At 33.4% G+C, this 26,757-nt stretch overlaps 1 protein-coding gene and 1 long non-coding RNA gene across 9 annotated transcripts in view; one reads left to right on the top strand and one right to left on the bottom strand.

Moving 5' to 3' along the window:
• Nucleotides 1–26,757, bottom strand: part of LOC105434172 (fibrillin-2) — a 41,373-nt gene that overhangs the window by 4,010 nt on the left and 10,606 nt on the right. For 6 of the 8 annotated variants that reach the window (XM_089073359.1, XM_089073360.1, XM_089073362.1 and 3 more), the window contains 33 exons: nt 25,341–25,423; nt 23,971–24,078; nt 23,290–23,424; nt 23,079–23,181; nt 22,834–23,018; nt 21,893–22,141; nt 21,542–21,697; nt 20,869–21,153; nt 19,835–19,957; nt 19,268–19,516; nt 18,925–19,044; nt 18,267–18,482; nt 17,810–18,009; nt 16,938–17,118; nt 16,548–16,853; nt 15,618–15,959; nt 13,756–13,881; nt 13,296–13,629; nt 12,130–12,296; nt 11,735–12,063; nt 11,042–11,468; nt 10,586–10,939; nt 10,248–10,361; nt 9,862–10,020; nt 9,526–9,740; nt 8,415–8,772; nt 8,179–8,324; nt 7,921–8,029; nt 7,545–7,823; nt 5,507–5,932; nt 1,980–2,228; nt 1,661–1,864; nt 1,274–1,399 (listed from right to left, as the gene is read on the bottom strand). In XM_089073359.1, the coding sequence (XP_088929485.1) occupies nt 1,274–1,399; nt 1,661–1,864; nt 1,980–2,228; nt 5,507–5,932; nt 7,545–7,823; nt 7,921–8,029; nt 8,179–8,324; nt 8,415–8,772; nt 9,526–9,740; nt 9,862–10,020; nt 10,248–10,361; nt 10,586–10,939; nt 11,042–11,468; nt 11,735–12,063; nt 12,130–12,296; nt 13,296–13,629; nt 13,756–13,881; nt 15,618–15,959; nt 16,548–16,853; nt 16,938–17,118; nt 17,810–18,009; nt 18,267–18,482; nt 18,925–19,044; nt 19,268–19,516; nt 19,835–19,957; nt 20,869–21,153; nt 21,542–21,697; nt 21,893–22,141; nt 22,834–23,018; nt 23,079–23,181; nt 23,290–23,424; nt 23,971–24,078; nt 25,341–25,423 (7,163 nt within the window). Of the gene's footprint in view, nt 1–1,273; nt 1,400–1,660; nt 1,865–1,979; nt 2,229–5,506; nt 5,933–7,544; nt 7,824–7,920; nt 8,030–8,178; nt 8,325–8,414; nt 8,773–9,525; nt 9,741–9,861; nt 10,021–10,247; nt 10,362–10,585; nt 10,940–11,041; nt 11,469–11,734; nt 12,064–12,129; nt 12,297–13,295; nt 13,630–13,755; nt 13,882–15,617; nt 15,960–16,547; nt 16,854–16,937; nt 17,119–17,809; nt 18,010–18,266; nt 18,483–18,924; nt 19,045–19,267; nt 19,517–19,834; nt 19,958–20,868; nt 21,154–21,541; nt 21,698–21,892; nt 22,142–22,833; nt 23,019–23,078; nt 23,182–23,289; nt 23,425–23,970; nt 24,079–25,340; nt 25,424–26,757 lie in introns of those variants that run through there. The other 2 variants (XM_089073365.1, XM_089073366.1) reach the window with 2 other exon arrangements.
• Nucleotides 14,327–18,596, top strand: LOC148937341 (uncharacterized). The gene is made up of 2 exons (XR_016138472.1): nt 14,327–14,488; nt 18,281–18,596. It is a non-coding gene; the product is annotated as an uncharacterized LOC148937341 (long non-coding RNA).

The following is a 26,757-nucleotide window of genomic DNA, read 5'->3' as shown; positions in this document are numbered from 1 at the left end:
TTAAGACTTCCTATAAGCTTCCAAAATATGATTTGGAAGCTTATAGGAGAAATGAACAGAGAAGAGACTGTCTGAGTGCTAGTACACTATCATTTATGTAAAGTTTATTAGGTAGGTTTCATATGTGTGTGCAGAAATATATATGAGTGTATGTATGTACCTCTGTGAACCTGGTATCCGACTTTCGAAAAATTAACTTTTTTATATGAAAACAGTTAGTATTTTGTTTGTAGTTGTTTGTAGTAACAATAATTTCGTTTGTAGTTCAATCCATTAAAAGATCCATCAAAATTTTAAAAAATGACTTGCACCCGACATTAAAATATTTTACATCCGCTTGCGCAGTCTTTTTTAGAATCGTTTGTAGTTGTTTGTAATATTTTTAGTTTTGTTTGTAGTCAAACTGTTCAAAAGTTATAACAATTTAAACAAATGCCAAAGAGTGAATTTTGTCATTTTTTAAGATAGCGCAAATCTGCTTGTGCAGTCTTTTTTAAAATCGTTTGTAGTTGTTTGTAGTGCTTTTCGTTTTATTTGTAGTCGAACTGTTCAAAAGTTATAACAATTTTTTTCGTGACAAATCTGTATTCATTTTATTTTGTTGCTAATAATAATATTACTACATTTATAATTATTAAGACAATATAAGACAATATAAGCAAAAGTTTATTTTCGTTAGATATAAAAACAAATTCTTTTTTATGTTTCAATTACAAATATTTTTTAAGTTTTATTGAGGACAACTTTTCCCCATGACAAATCTGCGTTCATTTTTTTTCAATTTTTTCTTGGCTAATATCAATATTGCTACATTTATAATTACTTAGACAATATAAGCACTGCGCAAGTAGATTTGCGCTATCTTAAAAAAATGACAAACTTCATTCTTGGCCATTTATTTAAATTATTATAACTTTCAAACAGTTCGTTCATAAACGAAACGAAAAGCATTACAAACAACTACAAACGATTCTAAAAAAGACTGCGCAAGCGGATTTAAAATATCTCAATGTCGAGTGTGTCATTTTTTTTAAATTTTGATATTTCTTTTAATTCTTTTAACTACAAACGAAATTATTGTTATTACAAACAACTATAAACAAAATACTGTTTTCATATAAAAAAATTAATTTTCCGAAAGTCATATGCCAGGTTCACAGAGATTATGTATGTGTCGTAAATATATTCATGTTTAGATGTGTATATGTGTGAAACGCTTTCGGAGTTCGCTCGTCAGTCCAGCAGTTTCTCTTAAACGGTTGAAGAAACTTACCGATACATTGAATGCCAGATTTATCAGCCTTGTAGCCTTTATTGCAAATGCATCTGTAAGAGCCGAGGGTATTGATGCAAAGGCCATTCTTGCACAGATCGGGTATGGTTTTGCATTCGTCGATATCTAAAAATTTATATCATTCTAGAGGACGGTTCAAAATTTTTGTAAAAAAAATTATCGCAATCATCATCGATATTTCCAGTTTTTTAACATGAAAATTCAGAGACCGAATGACAATTGGCGCATTTCAAAGGCATAAAGAAATTAGAAATTTTGTAAGTTTTTAAAAATTTGCAAAAAGTTATTAGATACAAGATCTCGCTTGAATAATTAAAAGTGTCAATATTTATTTATATTTTATGAGATAGGGTAATGTGTTATTGCCTTGTCCATTTACAGAGAATCCTTTATCCAGACAGAGTTCGTTATAATTGTCGGAATCTCTGGACGGACAAATCTCGCAATGTGGCCCCCATGCCGCTCCCATGGTGCAACAACAATCCGCTTTGGTGACCGTACGCAATTCCGTAGTTCTGGCAGTACATCTACCGCCAATTGTTTGCAGGAAGCAATAGCCGACTCTTCGATCTAATCATATGGAAAATACGAGTATATTTTCTGTCCTCCAAAGTATTTTAATCGAGATATTTAATAATTCTTCCCATTATATTGAGTTTTGCACTACTTTTTTTTTGTCTCGTACCGATACATGACTTTCCATCCGCGCTTTGTTCGAAGCCATCGTAGCATAGGCACTGATAGCTTCCTTCCAAGTTAACACAACGGCCGTGTTGACAAAGGCCGGAATTAATAGCACATTCGTTGATATCCTTGCACTCGTCCGCTGTTCCTATCTTTTGATAACCAGGCGGGCAAATACACATGAAAGTGCCGATCAGATTTTTACACTGAAACCTGCAGTCGTTCGCCGGCGTCACGCATTCGTCGACGTCTGGAAATGAAAATTTATAATTTAATTAATTTAATTTAATTTAATTTAATTTAATTTTTTTCATTTAATTTTATATTAACCAGAATTTATCGAATTAGAAAATATGCAGTATAAGCCCTTTTTATAATTTTGTAAATTTGTATGCGTATTTTTATGCGTAGATATATTCTGAAGTCGCCGCTTAAGTCCCGTTTTTTTTTTTTTAAATTAAATTTTAATGTTTTTGATATCGGTAAATCAGAAAACGATAATTTAATAATATTTTGGAGGAAATTGGGGTAAAGGGTATTAATTACTATCATCAAATTTTATCGTAGAGGATAGGAAATTAAAAATAAAGAAAGGATGCGGTTCAGCGCTTAGTTCGTTATTTATTTACAAACATTATTACAATATGTACAAAGCAATTATGAAAGTATATGTGATTCGAGATGTGTGTGTATGTGTGTGTGTGTGTGTGGGGGGGGGGGGGATCAGTGAGTGATTACTGCGTGATGTGTAAGAATGCTCTCGTGTGAATGTGTGAACGTCTTGCCGATGAGGAGCCACTGTTGAATATGATCTCACGATCTTTTCTCTCTTTACAGCCGAGAGGATCTTGCGACCTGAGAGAATGTTCCCTTGCGAGAGAATTTGTGACCCACCAAGGCTGGTGGGCGCGAGAGGATGTTAGCCATGCTAACGCGGGAAGAGAAGTGCTAGTCGCTCCTTTTGACGCTATTTGGCTCCTTGTTTCCTGCCTCGCTGCCTGCGTATGTTCGGCGGATGTTCCGGTGAGATCCCAGTGATCGGGATTAGTTTCCACACCGGTTGAGGAGACATCTTCTGTTGGAGCTCCTGTAATGGGGAGCGGATCTCGAGGTGCTTCCCTGGTGTAGGTGATCGATCGAGACGCTGTGATGGAGACTGTGTGGTTGTCCGCTCGGCCGTGAATTTCTCCGTGGAGGAGGTCCTTCTTTTTTTAGAAACGGCCGAGGAAGATGATGAGAAAGCCGAGGAGGTCCTTCTTTTTTTAGAAACGGCCGAGGAAGATGATGAGAAAGCCGAGGAGGCGCTAGAGCTTGATACCGATAAGGCCGATGAGGAAGAGGAAGCGGTCGACGATGACGATGTCGAAGATGAAGACAAAGACGATGACGATGAAGCAGACGGCGACGTCGTTCGCCTTCGTTTTCCTGGTCGCATCGGCCGGCTGGGCCGACGGATCGTAGGGTTCCAGTCGCTCGGATACGTTGTGACTTCCTGGGATACGATCTTTTGGTCCTCGTTTCTTCCGTAATCGAAAAGAGTCCCGAGAGCGGACCTTGCGATCGAAAGGAGTGACCCTTGTCGAAAAGAGTAGACCTTGCGATCGAAAGAAGCGGACCTTGCGGTCGAGATGTCCTGGACGTCTAAATTATGCATTTGCACGCACTATCTCGACGCTTTCTTAAATATTCCACGTGTCCGTATTCTGAATGCGTAAAAGCTCAGCGATAGAATCAAGCGACGCCTAGCGGCGAGCGCCGCTCTTCCCGAAGCTAGGCGCGGGGGATGTGTGTCAGTGGCGTAGCGCGCGATGGATTGCGCCCCGCCACAATATAATGTGATTGCGTATGCTCATTAAATAGTTGGGCTAAATAAATGGGATAATGGGATTGAATAAATTAATAATAATCCTTGGCTTGTTTGCGTTTAAATATGCAAAATTAACTAATATCATCCGATTATGATCAGTCAAATTGCGATCCCAAAACATTTTACGAATAAATTTTGGCCATATATTAGCATCACTAACTACGTCTTGAACAGTAAGCCAAGGATTATTATTAATTTGTATAACTGAATATCCCATTTTATACTTAATTTACCATTTAATTCATAAATATGTTTTTAATTAATTAAAGCAGAGAATATTTGTTTAATTTTTAAAAAGCATGCATAGAAAAATGGAATATTTCATGAGTATGCGCAGACACATTATATTATTAAATTATCATTTTATGATTTACCAATATCAAAAAACTTTAAAATTTAATTTAAAAAAAATGGAACTTGAGCAACAATGTTACTTCAGAATATATTCTATGCATAAAAATATACAAATTTACAAAATTACAAGAAAATCGGAGGATGCGGTCGTTATGCATGTTTACAAAATTAATTTAAAACTTTCGTTTAATTTAATTTAACTTAATTAATTTTTGTTATTTTAAAAAAGTTATTATAAAAATGCTACTAAAATCACAGAAAAAATTTGTCATGTTTATGGAGAGAATACTCTAATTAGATAAATAGCGAATTGATTTTAAGATGGAAATTTCGATGTCAAAGATGCACATCATTCTGGTCGGCTTACTGTGAAAAATGTCAATAAAATCTTCTAAAAAATTGAAGAAAATCGTCATGTGCAGCTATGAGATAGCTAAGGAGCTGAATGTTGATCATAAGACCGTTTGCATAAAGCTTGCATAAAGCTGGACATTACATTACATAAAGAAGCTCAACTTTGAGTGCCACATAATTTGACGATAAAAAATTTAATAGATCAAATTTCCATTTGCGAATCGCTGCTAAAAAACAAAATTGAGCCTTTTCTGAAAAGATTGATAATGGACAATGGAAAAATGGATAACATATGATAATAATATTCGAAAAAGATCATAGTCGAAATGAGGTGAGACACCATAAACATTTGCAAAGTCCAAATTGACGCCAAAAAAGATGATGCTGTGTATCTAGTGTCTGGGATTGAAAAGGAATCGTTTATTATAAACTGCTGCCATTAGGTAAAACGATTGATTCTGCTCTCTATTGTCAACAATTAATGCGATTGGAGTAATTCATTCAGAAAAAGTGGCCAGAATTGAATAGAAAAGGCGTTGTCTTTCATCATGCAGCAACGCTAGGCCATATACATCTTTGATAACTCAACAAAAATTAAGAGGCTTGGCTGGGAAGTCTTGATGCATCCACCATATAGTCCTGAACTTGTCCATTTCGGTCTTTGCAGAACTTTCTTAATGAAGTAAACTTGACTTGAAAAGAGGCCTGAGAAAACCATTTGTCTCAATTTTTTATCGAAAAATCTCAGAAGTTCTACATCGAATGGAATAACAGCTATATCCGAAAAATGATAACAGATCACCGACGGTACCAAAACGGTACATATTTGGTTTAATAAAAAGTTTGTGAACAATTTAAAAAATATATTTTAATTATGCTCCAGCTTGTAAAAAGATGTCTTCCCTAACCCAATATTTAAAGTTAAATATTTAAAAACGGTAATTTTTAATTACCTATGCAATGACGGCCATCGGGTGCCAGGGTATACCCGTACGGACAGATACATCGGAAAGAGCCTGGTGCGTTGTGGCATCGGAAAGCACATTGATTACCTAGCTCCAAGCATTCGTTCACGTCTTCACAGACTTGATGGGCTCCGGGTGCGTATCCATCGTTGCAGGAGCATTCGAAACCACCGTCGATGTTGCGACAAGTACCATTGCCGCAGATATTCTGCACACTCAGGCACTCGTCGTTATCTACGCATCGCCTTCCAGTTTCGTCCAACACATATCCAGTAGGGCATTCGCATCGGAATGAGCCATCCGTGTTGATACATTCGCCGCCGAGACAGGCGTCGGGCATAAACAGGCATTCATTCAGATCAATTCCGGCATCATCTCGCCCCGGCCCTTCCGGGCACATCCTCTTGAATTCCTCTGGATAAACATAATTATTCATGCATGATTTTGTTTATCAAATTATACCCCGACAGACACAGATATATAATAACAACATTGCTGAAATATAACAAAATGTAACATGCAATATATGTTATATATAATATACATTCACTTTTTAAAATGTTATGTAAGAGATTTAATTATCGTCGCTTTTTCATGGTGCTGATTCATTTTTTGACTTTGTGCTGTGAGGATAGTTGTCATAAAAATGATGCATATATATATATATATATATATATATTTTTTTTTATATATGTTCATATATATAGCTAGTCATTATGAATAAGAAACTTACAAGTTATGTGAAATATTTCGTACTTTTTTCGGAGCATTTTATGCTAATTAAATGTTGAAAATGTAAATAATTTATATAAATTATTTTTTATGTAAATAATTTTTTCAACTTACATAACAGTTGTTCATAGTAGCTATTTATAGAAATAGATAACACATGTACATAATTACAACACAAAATGAAAAAATTTATCTAAATTCTTATAAGAAAATAAAAATAATTCCAGAAAATAAATGTACATATATAAAATAGTATCTAATAATGTAAATGTAACGTATAATTAAAATATTATGTAATTATAGAAATATTATGTAGTATATAAATTATAAAAATGTTACACAACAGCAATATAAATTATTGCATTGTTAATATCTTAATTAACAATTATATGCTTTTTTATATGAAACAAAATATATGTATAATAAAATATGCATGATACGCTTTTTTTATATATAATTCCATGCTTTTTTGTATCTTATTTCATAAATTTTATAATATTATCTCTAATATAAGTTTCCATATTTTCAAATTGTCACGGACTTTCCACATCAGGATAATAATTATCCACCTATTTAACTATTTACATTTCATTATAAGTTTAAGAAAAGTCATTTGTTTAATTTTTAACATAGTTTTTTTTTTTTAATGAAATGCAAGGCATCAAAAAATTCGTGTATGCACAGAAAAATATGAAAGAGACAGTAATTCGTAAAATATTGCAAAAAAAAAGCTACACTCGAAAATGGCAGACTTAAGAATTTTATCTGGAATAATAAATATCCCAGTGTGAGGAACCTAGAGTTATTTCCGAAATTCTAATGCATAGATTAAAACGTCAGATTTATTTCTAGCATCTAAAGTTTATGATCCATATCCTTTATTTTTATCGATAAAAGTATCTTAAATATAGCTTGTCGATCCATTAGATGACTTGTAAGTCATTTTTAAAGACACTTTTGTTAATAAAAGTGAGCTGAGAATATGGACTTCTATATTATATATTTAATTCTGTTTCAAAATCAGAACAAAAATTTTTTTGTAGACTAGTGAAATTAAATTTTAAATTATTAATTAATGTTAATATAGTTTATCTTTTCTTGATAAGTTTTATAGATTATTCGAGAATTATTTTACGTAATATTTTGTGATAAAATTTTATGATTTTTTTTTTATAATAAAAAAAGTTACTAAGTACTTCTTAAATCTTTTGATTTAAATTATTTTAAAAAGTGCAAATTAATTTAAAAGATTAAAAAATTGATCTCTTGAATTAAAAAAATATATATATTTTACCGCTATTTTCGGGTGGACACTGTTCGCAGTAACGACCCCAAGCCTTGCCCATCGTGCAACAACAGTGTTTCTTAGTCATTCCACCTTCCCGTGGAAAAGTACACTGGCCTCGTCTATAATTATCGTAACATTGTTCCTCCCTCACGTCAATACACCTTAACGAATTCGGTTTTTCGCTCAACTGGTATCCGATTGGACATTCGCAGATCACTCCGCCCTCGGTATTAATGCATTGCCCGTTTTCGCAAATGCCTCTCGTTTCTACGCACTCATCCACGTCTATAGGAGAATAGAAAAAAAAATATAAATATTGCATTTAGAAAATTGTCCAAGCACGAGTAATTAATATAATTTAATTAATATAATTTTTACGAACCAACACATTTCCTTCTGGACTGATCCAGCTCGTATCCTAGTGGACAGGTACATATGTAAGATCCCATTAAGTTCTGACATTTCCCTGGAGATGGACATAATCCAGGTATCTGCAAGATATTAATTTTTAAATAATATTAATAAATGTAGATTGCTTATCAACTTATCACATAGATTTCTGATTTTATTGAGATAAGTACTGGCTATCTTCTTTGAAAATTTTCGAGAAATAATCTATCATGATTTGTGTAACACACACCTCATGACACTCATCGATATCACGACAGTGCTGGCCGTCTTGCGCCAACACGTAACCATCTGCACATTCGCAAACAAAGCCACCAATTGTATTCCGGCATCGACCATTACGGCACAAAAACGGCATGATTCGACATTCGTTAATATCTGAAACCAATTTGTTGAATTTGTCCAGACAGATATGAAGAATATATTAATAAAATAACTGTAAAGTATATTCAAATATGATGTATTTACCTGTACAATCATTGTTCGGGCTCAGCTTAAATCCCTGGTAGCATTGACACTTGTAGGAGCCCAAGGTGTTAATGCATGTGCCATTATTACATATGTCCGGATTGCGCTGGCATTCGTCGATGTCAACACAGTTGTCCCTATCGCGCGTTAATGAGAACCCGGAATGACAGATACACTGGAAGCCACCTTGTAGATTGCTACACGCACCATTGCTGCAGATGCCCGGTCGTTCGTAACATTCATCGATGTCGACGCAATCGTGTTGGCTGGGCCCGAGTTTGTAACCAGCCGGACATACGCATTCGAAATAACCTTGTTGATTAATACACTGCGCGTTTCCGCTACATGGATTAGGTATCTGAAAATAGCGAAAATTATATCGCAAACGAGTCTACTATTTATCATAAATAGTAATGAACACTTATAAACTCTGATCCTCCATTGCTTTAACTATAAAAAAGAAAAAATTATTGTAATATTATATAAATTTTTTAATAGCTTATCAACTCTATTTTTAAAAAAAATTTCTTAATTTTAATACTAAAACATAAATTATTTATTAAAAATCTGAGTATATACTATCTTTTCTGATAAAATTTCTAATGAAAAGTATTAAAACAAAAAAATAAGCTAAAATATAAATTTATTTTTCTTTTATATTATATTAAGAAAATATTTTTGAAAGCTTATTTGTCTTAGTATTTTTAATTTAATTTGAAGAAGTGCATAGGCGTATCCAAAATTTTTTCAGGGGGAGGGAGTTTTTATCAATTCTGACACAGTAAACAGCCATTTTTTTGCTTTTTTTGATATTTTTAAACTTAGAATATCCTTTCATTTCTGATTTTAAATGAGAAAAATATTTAATTTTGTAAATCATAATTTTAACTCTTTTAAATTTCAAAGAGAGTTGAACCCCCAACTCCTTTCTGGATACGCATACATAAAACAGTGTATGTTTGAATTTTTAACAAGCAAAATATAACTAAAATTTGACTAGTTTTTCAAGAAGAATTAGTTTGTTTTTTGAGAGACTCATGTATTACAATAATATTTTTCTGCAAATCGAAAGAGTGAGTTAAGATCTTTTAAAAGTCATCGAAGATTGCACCTGTTGACACTCATTTTCGTCGATACATTGATGTGAATCCTGGTCGTAAATATAGCCACGCTCGCATTGACACTCAAAACTGCCGGGCGTATTCATGCAACGGCCGTGAGTACACATTGTTGGCATTAGAGCGCACTCGTCGATCTCTTCGGTATGATTCGTAATCGGATTCATAATCTGGCCTGGCACCAGTCCGCAGAGAATTTCATGTTCACCTGCAAATAACCAATCATTATATCTATTCAATTTTATATATATATATATATATATATATATATATAAGAATAAATGTGTATATATATATATATATATATACATTTAGTCTTATATACTTACGGGTTCTTTCGCCCGGACATTTTTCACAGAGGCTGCCCCATGCGGCTCCCATGGAACAGCAGCACAGCATCTTCGTCTGCGGTTGCACCATGGGATTAAGACACTGTCCAGAATCGTAAGTAAGATAGCAGGCCTCTTTTCTCATGTCGACACACTCCTCTAAGAAAACAGACACATACTAACAATCTAACAACTTCTAACAATTTCTTTTATTAATTTCAATACGTAAATATTTTATATCAGAATTTTCATATTCATATCATAACGTTCGTAATATTATACATTACTTGAAATAATCATGTTAAATTCATTTACGATAAAAAAAAATAAATATAATTACATATAATTACAGTAAATATAATTAAGTATCTGAATATACTACTAACTTCCTCCGGGCATCGCCATGTATCCTTCGGGACACTCGCAATGGTATTTTCCTTGATCATTGATGCAATATCCTACGCCGCATATTCGTGGATGCAACGCGCACTCGTTTATGTCTGCAATAATTTTTTTTATATTATTTAAATATGTTACTAATTAAGCACGTAAGACATTAAAAATGTGAAGATTTAATTGAAGATAATAATTAAATGAGAATATTAAAATTTAAAAATTTAAAATTAAAAAAAATTTGAGATTATATTTGATGTTTTTCTAGAGAATTATGAATCATATGAATTGAACATAAAACGTATCGCGAGAATAGTAGGTATGTCATTACCGATGCAACTAGTCTTAGAATCATCCAGGATGAAGCCTTCATTACAGGAACACATGAAGCTTCCAAACGTATTGGTGCAGTGGCCGTTTTGACAAATGTTTTCATGCTCCTCGCACTCATTGATATCTTCTAGAATGACAGTCACGCGATTTGGCCTGTATCCTGGCCCGCTAGGGCACAGTTGTTCGTATTCCTTCGTGCCGACTTGCGGGCATTCTTCGCAACGATTACCCCAAGCGGTACCAATACTGCAGCAACACGTGGCCTTCGTTACCGATGACGATACTTCAAAGACACACTGGGGCCGTCCGGTACCGTGCTCGTAGCCCGTGAAGCAAAGCGATTCACGTCTATCTGTGTGACCGATGCAAAATCAGAAGAAAAAGAATTGTAAGAACTGGGGGAAGAACTTGTGCGCGAAGAGTATAAAGTGTCCAAACAGTGAAGAAACCGTACCGACACAGGCATTTCCGGCTTCCACCAATTCGTGATGCGGTGGACATCTGCAGATGTATTTACCCTGTGTGTTGATACAGACTCCGTATTGGCAGGATTGTGGGCTCTCGCATTCGTCCACGTCGGTGCAGTTGCCGCCGGAACCATCGAGCTTGTAGCCTTCGTTGCACTCGCAGCGAAACATACCGAAGATATTCTCGCAATGGCCGAAAACGCAGAGATTGCTAAACATCTCGCACTCATTGATGTCTACGCATGCTTGCTCGTTACGCTCATCCGGATGCATGAAGCCCATCTCGCACTCGCAGCGATAAGCACCCGGATAGTTCAGGCAGTGCCCGTTTTCGCAGAGCGTGTTATCCTCCGCGCATTCGTCAATGTCCTTGCAGTTATAGCCGTCACCCCGAAAGCCAGCATCGCATACGCACTACAATAACAATAACAACAGTTTTAACGAAGTAAATTAACGCCACAATATCTGGCAGATAAAATTATAATATATCTCGTTGGAATAGCCTCTATTGTTATTTTCTCCGGTTACACCAAAAGAAACTCTACAAAATATTCAAAATGACTCCATCAAACTCTTTAATATTCACTTAAGCTTTATAATTCAATGTATAACAGCGAGCGACTGTGAGGAATATCTATCTATCTATCGGGCTTGATATCACAAATTATACCGATAGATACCTTGAAAGAACCTTCAGTATTGATGCAGTGCGCGTTGGAGTCGCAGCCGCCGTTGTTTGTAGAGCATTCGTTGATATCCCAGCACTCGATTCCGTTCCCGGTAAAACCCTCATGGCAGGTGCACACGTATGAGCCCTGGGTGTTTTGGCATTCGGCGAACTCGCTGCAGGAATAAGCGTTTAAACGGCACTCGTCATCATCGGTGCACGCCGGTCCTTCTGCAGGTTTCACTGAGTATCCTTCTTCGCAACGACAGTTAAAAGAGCCGATCGTATTGTAGCACTCGCCGTATCCGCATATGCTTGGCTGTGTCACACACTCATCGACATCTGACAATTTAACGAAGTGTAAACGGTAGATAATTTCAACACGATAATAAACGATAAAAAACTTACCTACGCAGGATATACCGTCTCTTCCGGGTAGCAAGCCGTTTGTGCAATTGCATACGTAACCGCCTGGTATATTCCGGCATTTACCTCCGTTGCAGATTCGAGGATTTTCCTTACATTCATCAACATCCACACACGTTCGACCATCCAGATTCAAAGCGTAACCGGTGCTGCCTCGCGAAAAAAATTATAAACCATTATAATCTAATTTTTCAATTAGCTTTGTTATACAAATATATCGAAGAGAACTCCGCTTCAATGACTCTGACCTTGACCTTCTGTTGTCAAGGTCATAATCCCGAACAACGTTCAAAAAGTTTTAGCTGTTGCTCGTTATTTGTTAAAGAGTTATTAACAACAAAAAAAGAAAACAATTTCATAAATAAATAAAGTTTCTATCATTTGGAGGATTGAATTAGGTTAAATTAGGATTTTTTTCGGAGTGTGTAGAAAGAGGAGTGGAATCCTTCTTTCGTCTACGTCTTTTTTCACGCAGATATAAATATAAACACATATCAAATAACATGGTGTCCAATTATGCAGAATTTTATACTTTAAAATAAAAAGTTAAATATATAAATAAATTATATGCAACTATTTTAATTAATATTTACATTATCTAACTTCTCACTTATAATTTAAAAAAAAAATTCAATTCGTTTATCATAATCATATAATTTCTTAAACATATTCGGCAAGATAATGCGTAAAATGATAATTGCGTATTCTATAATGAAAAATATTTGCTTGCATGTCCCTCTTTCTATATTTTGAATATCAATTTTGATCCACAAAATTCTTTAAATAATAATTACGATACAATGTGTATAGTATGTGTATAATTATTTAAATCATTGTAAGCACTTATCCATAAATTATAAATAATTGAACCAGCTGTAATATATTTTTTAATAAATGGTAAAAGAATTTCTCAGTACTACGATTTGACAGAGATAGGATAAAAATATTTTTAGAATTTTGGTCAATATCAAAATCCATTGTCCTTTGATTACTGCCGGTATTATATTTTCTTTTCCCAATTTTTACTTTATTTATTTTTATAATTCTACCATATCCTCGCGCGCGCGAGTGCGTGTGTGTGATTAGGATTTAAATATCGATAATAATTCTAAAACTTTATCCATGCATTGAAAAAAATAATTCTTTACCGGCAGGAACAAGAGAAGCTGCCCGGAGTGTTTAGGCAAATGTCCTCGCAGCCACCGTTGCCAATCGCACACTCATTGATGTCCTCGCAATGGGATCTCAAGCCTGTCTGTTGATAACCATCATCGCAGATGCATTGATAGGTTCCCATCATATTCTCACAAACGCCGTTTGAGCATATACCACTGGTTCTCGAACACTCGTCGATGTCCTTGCACGATTGCTTGTCGGGCCCAAGTTCGTGTCCCGGAGGGCATTGGCAGTTAAAGCTCCCTTCAGTGTTAATACAGATACCACCACGGCACAATCCTGGCGTTTCTTCGCACTCGTTTATATCTGAAATATTTTGTATTTCATCCTAAAATTATTTTCAAATCAAAGAAAAATTTTACAATAAATTATACATTAAATAAATTAAATTAAAATAAAAATTTTCAGATAAAAAATTTTTTTTTACTGTACCCATGCAAATCTTCATAATATCACTACTGCGATAGCCAGGATTGCAATCGCATTGGAAATTGCCGGGCGTGTTCCTACAAGTGCCATTACCGCACACGCCATGCATGATCTCGCATTCATCGATATCTAAAAAAATACAAATTAATATTATTTCATTTTTTTATACATCCAGAATATTTTGAATGTTATTTTAATAACAGAATAAATTAATTTTAAATAATTAAAATATTTAATATATATGTATATTATGTGTATATATATATATAATATATATGTATATTATGTGTATATATATATATATACACGCCCCTTGTGACAGGCAATCACGAATACACGTCACAACTCCCTTTTATATATATATTTATATATATATAAATATAAATGAGGGTAGTCTGAAAAGTTTTGAGCCTAACATAGAAACAAATATTTTTTCGATCAAATATAGTTTTATTTTTCAACATAATCTCCTTTTAAATCGATACACTTTTCCCATCGATATTCTAACCTCTTTAACCTCTCCAAATAGTAGTTGACGTCTTGCTCCGCAAAATAGGCGTTTACGTATGCGATGATCTCCTCGTTCGATGAAAATCTCTGTCCTCCAAGCGAACTTTAAGCTTAGGAAACAGGAAAAAGTCGCTGGGGGCCAGATCTGGTGAATACGGTGGGTGGTCAACCAATTCGAAGTGCAGTTCGTGAATTTTGGCCATGGCGATCGCCGAAGTGTGAGCAGGTGCGTTGTCTTGATGGAACAGTACTTTCTTCTTCTTCAAATGCAGCCGTTTTTTTGCAATTTCTGCCTTCAGCTTATCAAGTAATGATGCTTAATACGCTCCCGTTATTGTTTTAGCTTTTTCAAGATAGTCGATACACACAATTCCGTGAATATCCCAAAAAACAGTCGTCATTACCTTCCCAGCTGATGGAGCCATCTTCATCTTTTTCGGAGCAGGTTCACCCCTTGCAGTTCACTGTTTTGATTGTTCTTTTGTCTCTGGAGTGTAGTGGTGGATCCAAGTTTTATCTACAGTTATGAATCGACGGAAAAAATCTGACTCGTTTCGCTTGAACCGCTTCAACAGGGCCTTGGAAATGTTCATTCGAATTTGTTTTTGGTCCAAAGTGAGCAAGCGCGGCACCCAACGCGCGAATAGCGCATATTCAATTCTTCAGTCAATATATGACAAACGCGTTCTTTCGATATGCCCATAGCCTTTGCTATCTCTCTAACTTTGATTCGACGGTCGTCCAGCATCATTTGGTGAACATTTTCGATGTTATCAGCGGTGGTCGCAGTTTTTGGCCGTCCCGAACGCTCATCATCAGCCAAGCTGGTACGACCACTGGTTTAAATTCAGCTGCTCATCTTTTTACGGTGGCAAATGATGGGGCAGAGTCCCCGTAAACAGCGTTCAACTCGATTTTAATTTGCGTAGGCGTATTGCCTTTCAAATGTTCAAGAATTTAATCACGGCACGATATTCAATTTTTTCCATTTTTACAAAAACACTGACATCGACACAAAAACGACTGTCAAACAACAACTGAGCGTCCAAAATGGCTGAAATTTTCACAAAAGTCTTTCAAAGCATATACTATTGTAGTACTAGAATGGTTTTGACAAGTAACGTCATCTTCATGTTAAAGCTCAAAACTTTTCAGACTTTTCAGACTACTCTCGTATATATAAAATTTTAAAAAGATATCCAGTTTAGAATTTATTAGTGTAAAAATTATTTTTGTAATTTTTATATTATATTTATAAGTTGTTATAAACTTTAAGATTTAGAAAAAAATTATTTTTTACAACGCAATCTTTTCAAATTCTGAACTTTGAGATTTTTTTAAAAAAAACTACTTACCGTTGCACTTGACATTATTTTCATCGAGTGCAAAACCCTGATTGCATCTGCAACTGTAGCTGCCAATTGTGTTTTTGCATCTGCCATTCAAACACATTCCGGGGAACTCGACGCATTCATTGATATCCTGACGTTCGGTAAAGCCGTCTCCACGTGGGCATAGCTCAGCATGGGCCTGTGTACCCAGTTTGGGACACTGCTCGCACTTGTCGCTGCCCCAAGCACGACCCACAGAACAGCAACATAAACTCTTAGAAAAGTGGCCCTCTATAGGACTGATACATTGGCCGTGGCGATAATCCAAAAAACATGTTTCTTGTCTGGTGTCGATGCAAGTAGTGTCTGCAATTAAAACATTCAGAAAAAAATGTGGTAAATCTTTACTAAAACTTATACTGCTCAGATGGCTTTGATCTTGACATACTGCCTCCACGCATACACTTTTTAACATGAAGCAAAGTTCCATATGGATCAGTACAATTGTACTGATGTGTACTGAATATGTAAGCATTTTGAGTGCGTACTGAGTAACAAACATAACAAAGAAACATAAATACTTATTTTCATTATCTTTCAATATAATACAGTGTGTAAAGAAAGTGTATGAGAAATTATGTACTATAAGATGTACCACGTAACTATGTACGTATAAGAAACCGTGTGTACTATAAGAAACCAACATTCAAAAACGTTCTACAATTCTTAATTTTATTAATTCTAGTTATACATTTTTAACTTTAAATAAATCTCAGAAACTATGAGAGACCGCCACTTAGTTGTTAAGACAAGTTACTCGGGGACAACATATGTCAAAGTCAAAGTCATCCGAGCTGTGTAAGTTTTAGAGATAAGATTTATTTTTTTAATAATTTTTTTTTTAATAAAAAAAACAAAGAGACATCTGTGACAGTTTGACAGTTATTGGCTTACGCGTCGCATCCAAGGTAAGACCAGGAGGACATTCGCAACGATACGAGCCGTCAGTATTAACACAAGTGCCGCCGCCTTTGCAGATCCCACTGTTGAGTTCGCATTCGTTGATGTCCGCACAGCCCTTGCCGTCCACTTTCGCATAGCCCTTCGAGCATTCGCAGAGAGAGTGATCGCAGATTTCGCAGGGACTACCCCAAGCTACCCCGACCGAGCAGCAGCACTCTGAACGCAGAGTTACTTTTGGCAAATTGTTCTCACAACGACCGTCTATCATCTTAGTCCAGCAGGAACCCTTCCGATTATCTGTAATCAAAAAATTAAAACCTCGTTTATGTTTATTTACATTGCTTATCCTGTTATTATGTGAAAGTTATGAATTATTCATACCCATGCAAATATGGCCAGTATTATCGAGAATATATCCCGGAGAACACTCGCATTCGTAGGCTCCTGGAGTGTTGATGCAAATGCCATTGAAACACACATCTGGTCCTAACTCTTCACATTCATCCACGTCTTCGCACATTTGATTTTGCGTATTGTACCTCATGCCCGTCGAACAAATGCACTGCGAATAAAATAACATTATATAATCTGTGACACTTATACTTCAGATCAATTAAACATATAGAATATATCAGGAAAAATTTTGATATATAAGAAAAAAATCAAAATTACATAATTATTAAGGCTCGGTTCTCTCGCTGCAGTCATATTAAATTATGACGTCAAAGACGAGAAATGACATGTAAAAAGTTTCTTACGTCATTAGCTTTATTTTGTACTTTTCCCTTAAAAACAAGTTTTAAGAATATGATATTTTATCAAGATTCTTAAAACTTGTAAAAAATACCAGAAAGTAAGATATCTGTCCAAATCATATAAATTATATAAAAGTGTAAAATAATTCTTGAAACAATGATACATTGCTTAGCCATCAGAAATCATCAGATCACTAGATTTAGTTGTTTTTGATAATTGAGTAGTGACATTATTTCCAGAATTATTTTACACTTTTATATGATTATTGGACATATTGGACAGATACTCTTATTTTTTGATATTTTTTACAAGTTTTAAGAATCTTTCAAAAGCTAAATTGATCAACTCCAATTTTTGTAAATTTTTTTATAATTAGTTTACAACTTCATCAATCTTTTTTATTTCGGAATGAATTAGTTTGGCTTCTGAAACTCAAATCGTAAATATCTTTTTATCTCTTTTTTATTTTATCAAAAATAAATAAATAATTTGCTTACTTGAAAACTACCAGGTGTATTTCGACACTGTCCGCCGCTGCACAAAGAATCCTCCAGTTCACACTCATTGATATCACTGCATATTTTTCCAGTCGCATCCACTTCATACCCATTATCGCAAATACATCGGTATGTTCCCATAAGATTCTCGCATGCGCCATTGATGCAAATGTTGGGATTTTGAGCGCACTCATTGATGTCTATGATGGCAATGTTAAAATAATTCATAATTAATAATTAATTATTAATAATTTATAATCGTTAAATTAAAAACAAGGAAAATATTATAAATTTTAAATTTTAGGACATTAATATTTCAAAAATTTATAAAATTCTTTGTAAATTTTGAAATTATGAAAAATGATTCGTGATATGATATGACTTTTTATAAAAATTAATGTCCTTGCGAGTTTGAGAATTTTGAATTTCCAGGTGACATATTTGTAACTGCTTTTACCATCGCCATTGTAGGTCATTCCAGCACCATGCGGACATAAGGCTTCAAATTCTGAAGTGTCCGGAAGCGGGCAAGGCTGGCAAGTGCTACCCCAGCCCATTGGTTGGCCCAGGATCACCGTGCAGCAACAACAACTGGATTTTGTTACGGCAGTGGATGTCGGATTAGAGCATTGGCCGTCTCTGTACTGCGAATAGCACAGATCTCTTCTCGTATCTGACCAGCGAAGATTGATCCGACAGAAATTCAATTTTTTGGTTAAGCAATTAGATGTTAAATTATCAAGAAACATTAATTGTGTAAAAGATTGACAAAAATATTCTATTCAAAGTTGTGATTTTATCATTTTTTTCTTGGTAAAATTGATATTGATCTTTTAAAAAACATTTAAAACAATTCTTAATCAAAAAGTTATTTAAAATGCATCATAGACGAAAGATTTTTATAGAAAAATAATACCCAGGTAGCAAACTGACGTTATTTGTCGTTATTTTGACATCAGGGTGAGATAAATTTAAATTTTACGAAATTTTATTATCAAGAAAAATGTTTGATTCAATCTTGAATCTTTGATAATTCTGCCTTTTATTTTATATATATATATATATATATATATATATATAATATATTAGGGATAAAAAATGATTTTGGTACGGACCTAGACAGGATCTTCCATCAGGACCTAGATTGAATCCTGGGTGGCACTCACACCGGAAACTGCCAGGCGTATTAATGCAGCGTCCATTTTGGCATGGCAAATTCACACATTCATCGATATCTTGCAGAATAAATAACAATAAGTGATTAAAAATAATCAATTAAATCTTTAACATTATATTTTTAAATATTTGAAATATTAATTTGCTACTAAGAAATTTTCCAGATTTTAAATTTTAAATTAAACTTTTCAAAGATTAAATTACTGAAAATCAGAATTTTAAAAGCTTAGAATTTTGTTTTCGCGATTGGTGAACTTGTCAGTTGCTCTATAAGATCAATACCAATACAATGGCTCAGGTCGGGACCAATCCTGAAGCCAGAGTCGCAAACGCACTTGAAGGAACCCTCCATGTTGACGCATTTGCCATTTTCACACATCCCGCTGGTGGAGCACTCATCCATATCTACGCAAAAGGTATTGTCTCGTGAAGGAGTGAAGCCCGATTGACAGATGCAGTGATAAGATCCTGGCGTATTCTCGCAGCGACCATTTAGGCAAATCCTCGGATTCTCTATACATTCATTGATGTCTAAAAGAAAAGAAAATTTAAACATAATTATCACGTAACTACTTCTCATCTTATCTTATTTTACTTCTTATCTTATTTAATAATTAATCTTATATCATATTAATTAGATTATGTTATATTATTATTATTATATTATTATTAAATATATCCTTTTTTTTAATAATTTTTAACAGTTTTATTTTAGCAAATTTGAAATCAATAAAATTACATAAAATATTACTTCTGAAAATTTTAAATTCTTGTAAAACAAATTACGCATATACAATCTAATACGTCTGAACGTAATATTTATTACATTTTAGCCTTTATGTTTCTCACCTATGCAAGTATTTCTTGTTGGTGATAGCGTGTAACCATCGTTGCATTTGCATTTAAAGGATCCGTTCATGTTAATGCAATGTCCATTGGTGCACATACCTGTGTCTTGGCATTCGTCGTGATCTAGAAAAATGTTTATTCATATCATCTATTACAAATTACTCTATTAATTTGTTGCACTCGTTGATCAACTTAAATTTCGTTGAATTTTTCTATAAATAAAGAACATTTGTTCTTCAAATGAAAATTTCATTTATCATCAAATTCATATAATAATTCTTTTTCTGATCACTGAATAAGAGACTTATCCATATTTAACGAAAAGAATAGAAATTTTGATAGTATCGAAAACATTCAAAATTATGAGTTATGCTTATTAGCTTGAATGTAAACAAAATAAATAAATACTGCAAAGATTTTTTGTTGATCTTGCTTTTCACGTTCTTAAGAATCGATAAATCTCTATTTAGAGCGAGAGAGAAAATTATTGACGTGAAAACATTTTATTAGTAATTCATATTATTCATATATAATTCTGTATTAATGTATGATTGAAAGATATTTCGAAGTATTATTACATAATAAGTCAATAATAAAATAAATAAAGTCAAACATTTTAAAAACAATAAGTTTTAGGATAAATGTACATATTCTAGTTTCCGTTAGGCTTAAAATTTATTATTGAATAAAATTATTGATATTTATTCTTGATTCTTTTGAATTTTAATTATAATTTTAATTATAAAAAAACATTTTCTTAAAAAGAACAAAATTGCTCTTCCATCTATAAAAAAATTATTGCTTCTATATTATATTTCTTCTCGCGAATCAATAATTTTTATAAATAATATTTATTTTTTTACCTAAAATAGCGAAGTTATTCGAGATGGGTAAAATTGATAGAACATTATTCTATACAACTAATAATTATTATTAACTGTTATTATAATTATTCTTATCTGTTATCATTTTTATCATTATTACGGTATGTAATGTCATTTGTTAAGAAATTGTTGTTTGAGCAATGATTTTACCAGTACAGTATCTGCCCTCGCCGGAAACAACAAAGCCAGGCGGGCAATCGCAGGCGAAGCTACCAGGATAGTTGCGGCAAATTCCACCTTGACAATAATCCAACTGGCACTCGTCTACGTCCACGCATCTACCGCTTTCCTTCCTTGTGAAACCGGGATAGCACTCACATTCGTAGCCCTCCCTAGTGTCGATACACTTCCCATTGCCACAGATGTCCGGCCGCAGCATGCACTCGTTCACCACCGTGATCGGCTGCGTTTGCGAGCAAAGCCTGTTGTAATCGTCTACAATTGAGTAATAACGTGGATCCTGTAGAATTGCCAATCACCGTAGTCGTTCGCTTTTTAGTCGGTTTTTTTTTTTGTGCGAATTATAGATATGTCTTCGCTTTTAATTAATTTACGCGACCTGCTTCGAGCTCAGGGAAACTGTCCTGCGGACTCGCTCCCGAAGGCTACCTGTGTGTTTTCGAACCCGATCGAAAACCGTTTTTCGAAACTACGCGAATTGATAAAAAAATAATTAATTTTGGTTTAATATTATATTACTAATAATTAAATTAATTTAAATCATCACGGATATTGTTAAAAGTTAAAAAAAAATGTATAAAATATCAGAATAGGATAGGTACGCTATCTCACGGAAGCGTCTTTTCTGAAAAGACGTACGTACCACTGCCAGGATTAGGACAGATAAAACATTCGTCGCCCCATCCTCGACCCATATTTTTGCCACAGCAACAATCTTTTTTACTCAATCGCATTGCAAGTCGATTTTTGCATTGTCCGTTACGGTTCACCGCTGTGTAACATAATCCCTGTCTGCCATCTGGAGAACAATAATTGAATAAAAAAAATTAATGAAATATCGTGAGAGAATTCAAAATAATAAGAACAGAAATTTCATAAAAGAGTAAGACAACTTAAGAAAATAATGTTAATAGAAATAGTAGTCACATTTGCTGAAATTTTTATTATAACATCTGATCGCAATCTTTATCTTCATAATAATCATAATAATCACCGATGCAGAATTTACGATCCTGGCTCTGTATAAATCCCGGATTGCAATGGCAATAATAACCACCATTTGTATTTATGCATTGACCATCCGCGCAAATATCTTCTTCCTGACATTCATCCTTATCTTTACACTCGTTGGTTTCGGGATCCCTCGCTTGTCCCTCAGGACACTCACAAGTGAATGAGCCGGGAGTATTTAGGCATTTTCCACCTTCGCAAAGCCCAGGAATCGATTCGCATTCGTTGATATCTGAAAAAAATGCAAAGATAGCTCTTTTATTTATTATATTTAATTTAATTTTATCAGGTCATTTTTGATTAATGATAATAAATCTATACAATATATGAAATATGTGTGTAAAGTGCATGTGAGCAAAATATTGTTTCATGTACAGATAAATAAAACAAATAATATGTATATAAAATATATTTATATTTTTATATTTTAATCATATTCTCTTTTTCTAAGTATTATCATATAAATGTTATTAGATGATATTTAGTATCACAAAAGATAACTTTAAAGTATATATAAAAATTGCAATATAGATAAAAAAATATATATATTCTTTGCGCCGCAGTTTATAATGAACTTTTCAAAATTAATAAAATATAATTTATAATTGAAATATATAAGGGTCTTATAATTGACATAACTCTTGTAAGCAGATTGTAGAGCCAGATTATACTGAATAGAAAAATCCTATATCATTTTGCAATTGTTGCAATAGTTAATGAAAATTTATAAAAATTTATAAAAATTCATCGAGTAAGTAAGTGCGTGAGAAAAACGACATACATTCGCGATTGCTAGGAGATGTTTAATTTCAATTATGGAGCGCTCTGTAGGATTTAATGCATATTTAACCTACATTCAATATATAACTACAATTATATATAAATAGTATAGTAAAAGTTAATGAGAAATTAACACAAACCTACCGAGACATTGGCCCTGATTGGTCTTTAAGTAACCTAATTCGCAATCCAATCTAGCTGGGCATCTCTCACAGGGGTGGCCCCACCCCTTGCCCACAGTAGCACAGCACATCTGCCGTGTGCAAACCACTCCTTGAAGATTCGCCAAGCATTGACCATTTTTCACCTTTGTGTAACAAGGACCGGTCCTAGAACGTATATTGTGAAGATAACCTAGTAGTGACAAAGATAGTGTGGTGCTGTCTTACCTGTAATCAGTTTCGCAACGTCTTCCGGTGTAACCGTAGATGCAAGCGCAACGATCCGGACCAATGCATCTTCCTTGATTCAAGCAGGGCTCGTGACATATTGCTAATTATAAATAATCTATTAATTAATTTTTATTTCTCCACTCTCTTTTCCCGTTAATACGATTATCCAAAAATATATTTTAATTATTAATTCTACAATTCCACTTACGTTCATTACAAAACTCTCCTTGATATCCGCTGCGACACTGGCATCGGCCATCCACACAATTTCCGTTTATACAATGAACCCTGCATCTGCCAGTCTCACCACGATCGCTGCCATTTCCTATCTCGTGAGTGACGACTGTTGGCAATATATTTACCGAATAACAAATTTTACTCTCAACAATAATCGATTGATTTCGATAGATTTCAATAAGTTTTAATAAAAATTATTGACAACTTTATAAAGCGAGATTAAGGATTGAAAAACTAAAGACTTTATTAGAGCATCTAGGCTAAGACTGCTTTTGTCAAAATCCTACAAGCGAAAGAAAAATATGTCTGATCTCTCACATCTCTCATTAATCTATTTTCTCTGCTGTATATTATATATGTATACTATTATATCATATATATTCTATAATATATATTTTCTCATATACATATATTTCTATATTATGTATATTGATTCATTTTATATCTCAATATGTAAAAAAAGAAAAATTAAACACGTTCAAAGTCGTATATAATTTTAGAACTCACAAGATGATATAATACAATATAAGATTATTGAAGTTTGAATTTAAGTGCAAATTATCAAAAGTAAATAATTAATCAAAAATTGTTTTATATTATATTAATTTATGATCAAACTCTGGTAGAAGGTTTTTATAAAAATATTAAATACCTTTGCTTTGCCCATTGCCACAGGCGGAAGCAATGACGCCGCCTTCACATAAACAGATATTGGGCCTTATGCATTTTCCAAGAGAACCGCAACGTCTTGCGCAAATAGCTAAATAAAAATAAACAATAACGATGATATTTTAAATCTTGCATTGGTGTTATCGTAATCTTCTTCTTTGTAATAAAAATATATTAGCTATTATTTCACTAACCATAGCGAACGTAGAAGGCAGAAATTTAAGATATTCCAGATAACACAACGTTTAAAATCAGATCATAAGATGACTTAAAGATGTTAAAAACTTTATAAAGATGACTTTTTAATATCTATTTCTACTAATGTAAAATAACTTTAGAATAACTTGACTTAATTTATCCATAATTCTTTAATTTTAAATTAAAAAAAGAAAAAAATTGCAAACCAAGCTTAATCTATCATTAATCATTGGCGAAATGATTAATGATGATTAATCTTATCTTTTAAATATGAAACATTTTTAAGACATATCTTATTTCAATTTTACACATTGCACTGCCTGAAAGTTTATGTATTATAAGGGGTTAAATTCAATAAAAAAAGGTAGCATCTAGATGAATAATCCTATTTCATTTTATTCTATTCCTACATTAATGTTCCAATGATGTTTTAATGATAAGTTTGTAATAACTATAATTTTGATTGAAGGATAGCGAACGTTATAGATCAATAATTAATTATTAATAACAATGTCACCCGGAAATTGTAATGGAATGCAGACCGTATTACCAGACAATGCGATCAACAGGAAGCGCATAACAGGTCATTAAACCAGTTTTATTCGAGGCGACCGTTCGTGTCGCATAAATGCCCATTTGTCCGTTACGTAATTGCATCGATCGTTATTATCGATCGTCGGGCAGTATCGGTAATGATAGGTGGTTCCTCTCGCCCGATTATTAATAACCGCTTTCTATTCCGCGAATATCTCGCGGGAGGTCCGATTGCATCAGGATCGTAAGGATATGAGTTGTTGCGTCCTGGATCGTTGCTCGCTTCATTATTAGCAATAACGCAATTTTATTCAATCTTGATGCTGCACAAATGCTATACATTTCAGATTTCACTTCTCTTAGGTAGGCAAGAATAATTTAATTTAGCATAAAATTCAAAGAGAAGTAAAACACTTCGCACTTTGTATTTTAAATTTAAGTTGTAAGCTATAAGATTTTTAATTAAAATTTAGTTTTTTTTTTCTCTTTCTTTCGCGTTTTTTCTATTGCATATCGTTCTATTGCATCATTTTAATTGATTAATGCAATTATAGAATATGTTATCGATAAGTGTTAATGAAATAACATTTTTAGTAAAATTAGATTGGTGCTTTTACTTACGAATGACGCACAGGCCTGTTTCCGGCTTTTTCGACCATCCTGGGCAGCAATAGTTTTTAAATCTCGATCTGCACACGTTTGGTCTAGAAATATTTTAAACATATTTGTCACTTTCTAATAACGTTTTTGCTTGCGAGTTTCTAATAACAATAACTTTTTGACGTTTTAACGATCACTCCAAGAATGAATAATGATGATATGATCTATTTTTAGTTATTAAAGTCATGATAAAATTAAAATTGTAATCACATTTTAACAATTGGCGATGCATAATATTATATTTAAGAAAGATACAAAAATTATTCCACTAGATAAGTCCATTAATAATTTAATATTTCATCCATGCTTTTTTCTTTATATATTTTCAATTAAATTCGAATTCATGACATTATGTATTATTTAATCTATCTTTTTGTTTTAAACTCTGTAGTTGAAAATGCTATGAGGTTGCACATAGTTTCGTAATAGTACACGCAAATATGAAATTTACTTAATTATTAAAAAAACAGTAGTGTCTCATGTTAAATTTATATGCAATAAAGTTGCGGTATAGACGCCATAGTTGTCCTTACTAAAGCTATAGTAATATGACGTAATGAGCTACAAGAAAAAACGTAAGTCGTAAACGTAAGCTTTTTGCGTATGCCAAACGTAGAATAGGCATACTAAATTCTTGGGGTCTTTCATAGATTATTACTCCATATTATGTATCATGGTTTTTTCGTGAATCATCGAAATATATATAACTTTTCATATTTTAGTTTAGACTAAGCCGAAGAATGAGTTCTAAACTTAATCGACATTTGTAATTTAAATTAATTATATGATAAAAATGTTTTTAATTTTTCTCTTCCTGTTCTATGAATGGAGATGTTATACACAAATATGTATAATCCCAATATATTACTTTCAATATCGTAATATGTGATTATTACGATAAGATCAAATTCATATCATCTTGACTGAAGCTTTATACGAAGTTTTACTCAAGTTTGACATCAATTTGATCTCATTGTAATAATCGCGTATTACTTGGATTGTAAGAAGTATCCTTTTCGTAATATGATTCTCTGATGTAATTTTTTTACTTTTGCAAAAAGTAATCAACCCCTTGGAGTTAAGTCTTTCTCTCCTCTCTCTCTCTTTCTCTCTCTCTCTCTCATTCATCGTTTTCTACTCTCCTATTTATTTTAAGGGAGCATTCTGTTTGCCTACATCTTAATAGAACATGTTCATTTGATACTTAAAAAATTTTCAATGGAACATCTATCAGAATATTTAATATTTAATTAATTTAATCTAACATTAAACTAAGAGAAGATTAAAAGAGAGACTGATTTCTTGTTTCTTTTATCATCTTATTCTTTCTGTCAACAACTTAAAGCTTCATTGTAATAATCTAGGGATTGCATTGGGA

The sequence above is a fragment of the Pogonomyrmex barbatus genome, unplaced genomic scaffold (assembly GCF_055798465.1).
Source record: "Pogonomyrmex barbatus isolate J1 unplaced genomic scaffold, ASM5579846v1 scaffold15, whole genome shotgun sequence".
NCBI lineage: Eukaryota > Metazoa > Arthropoda > Insecta > Hymenoptera > Formicidae > Pogonomyrmex > Pogonomyrmex barbatus.
This window is presented reverse-complemented; position numbering and strand designations above follow the sequence as displayed.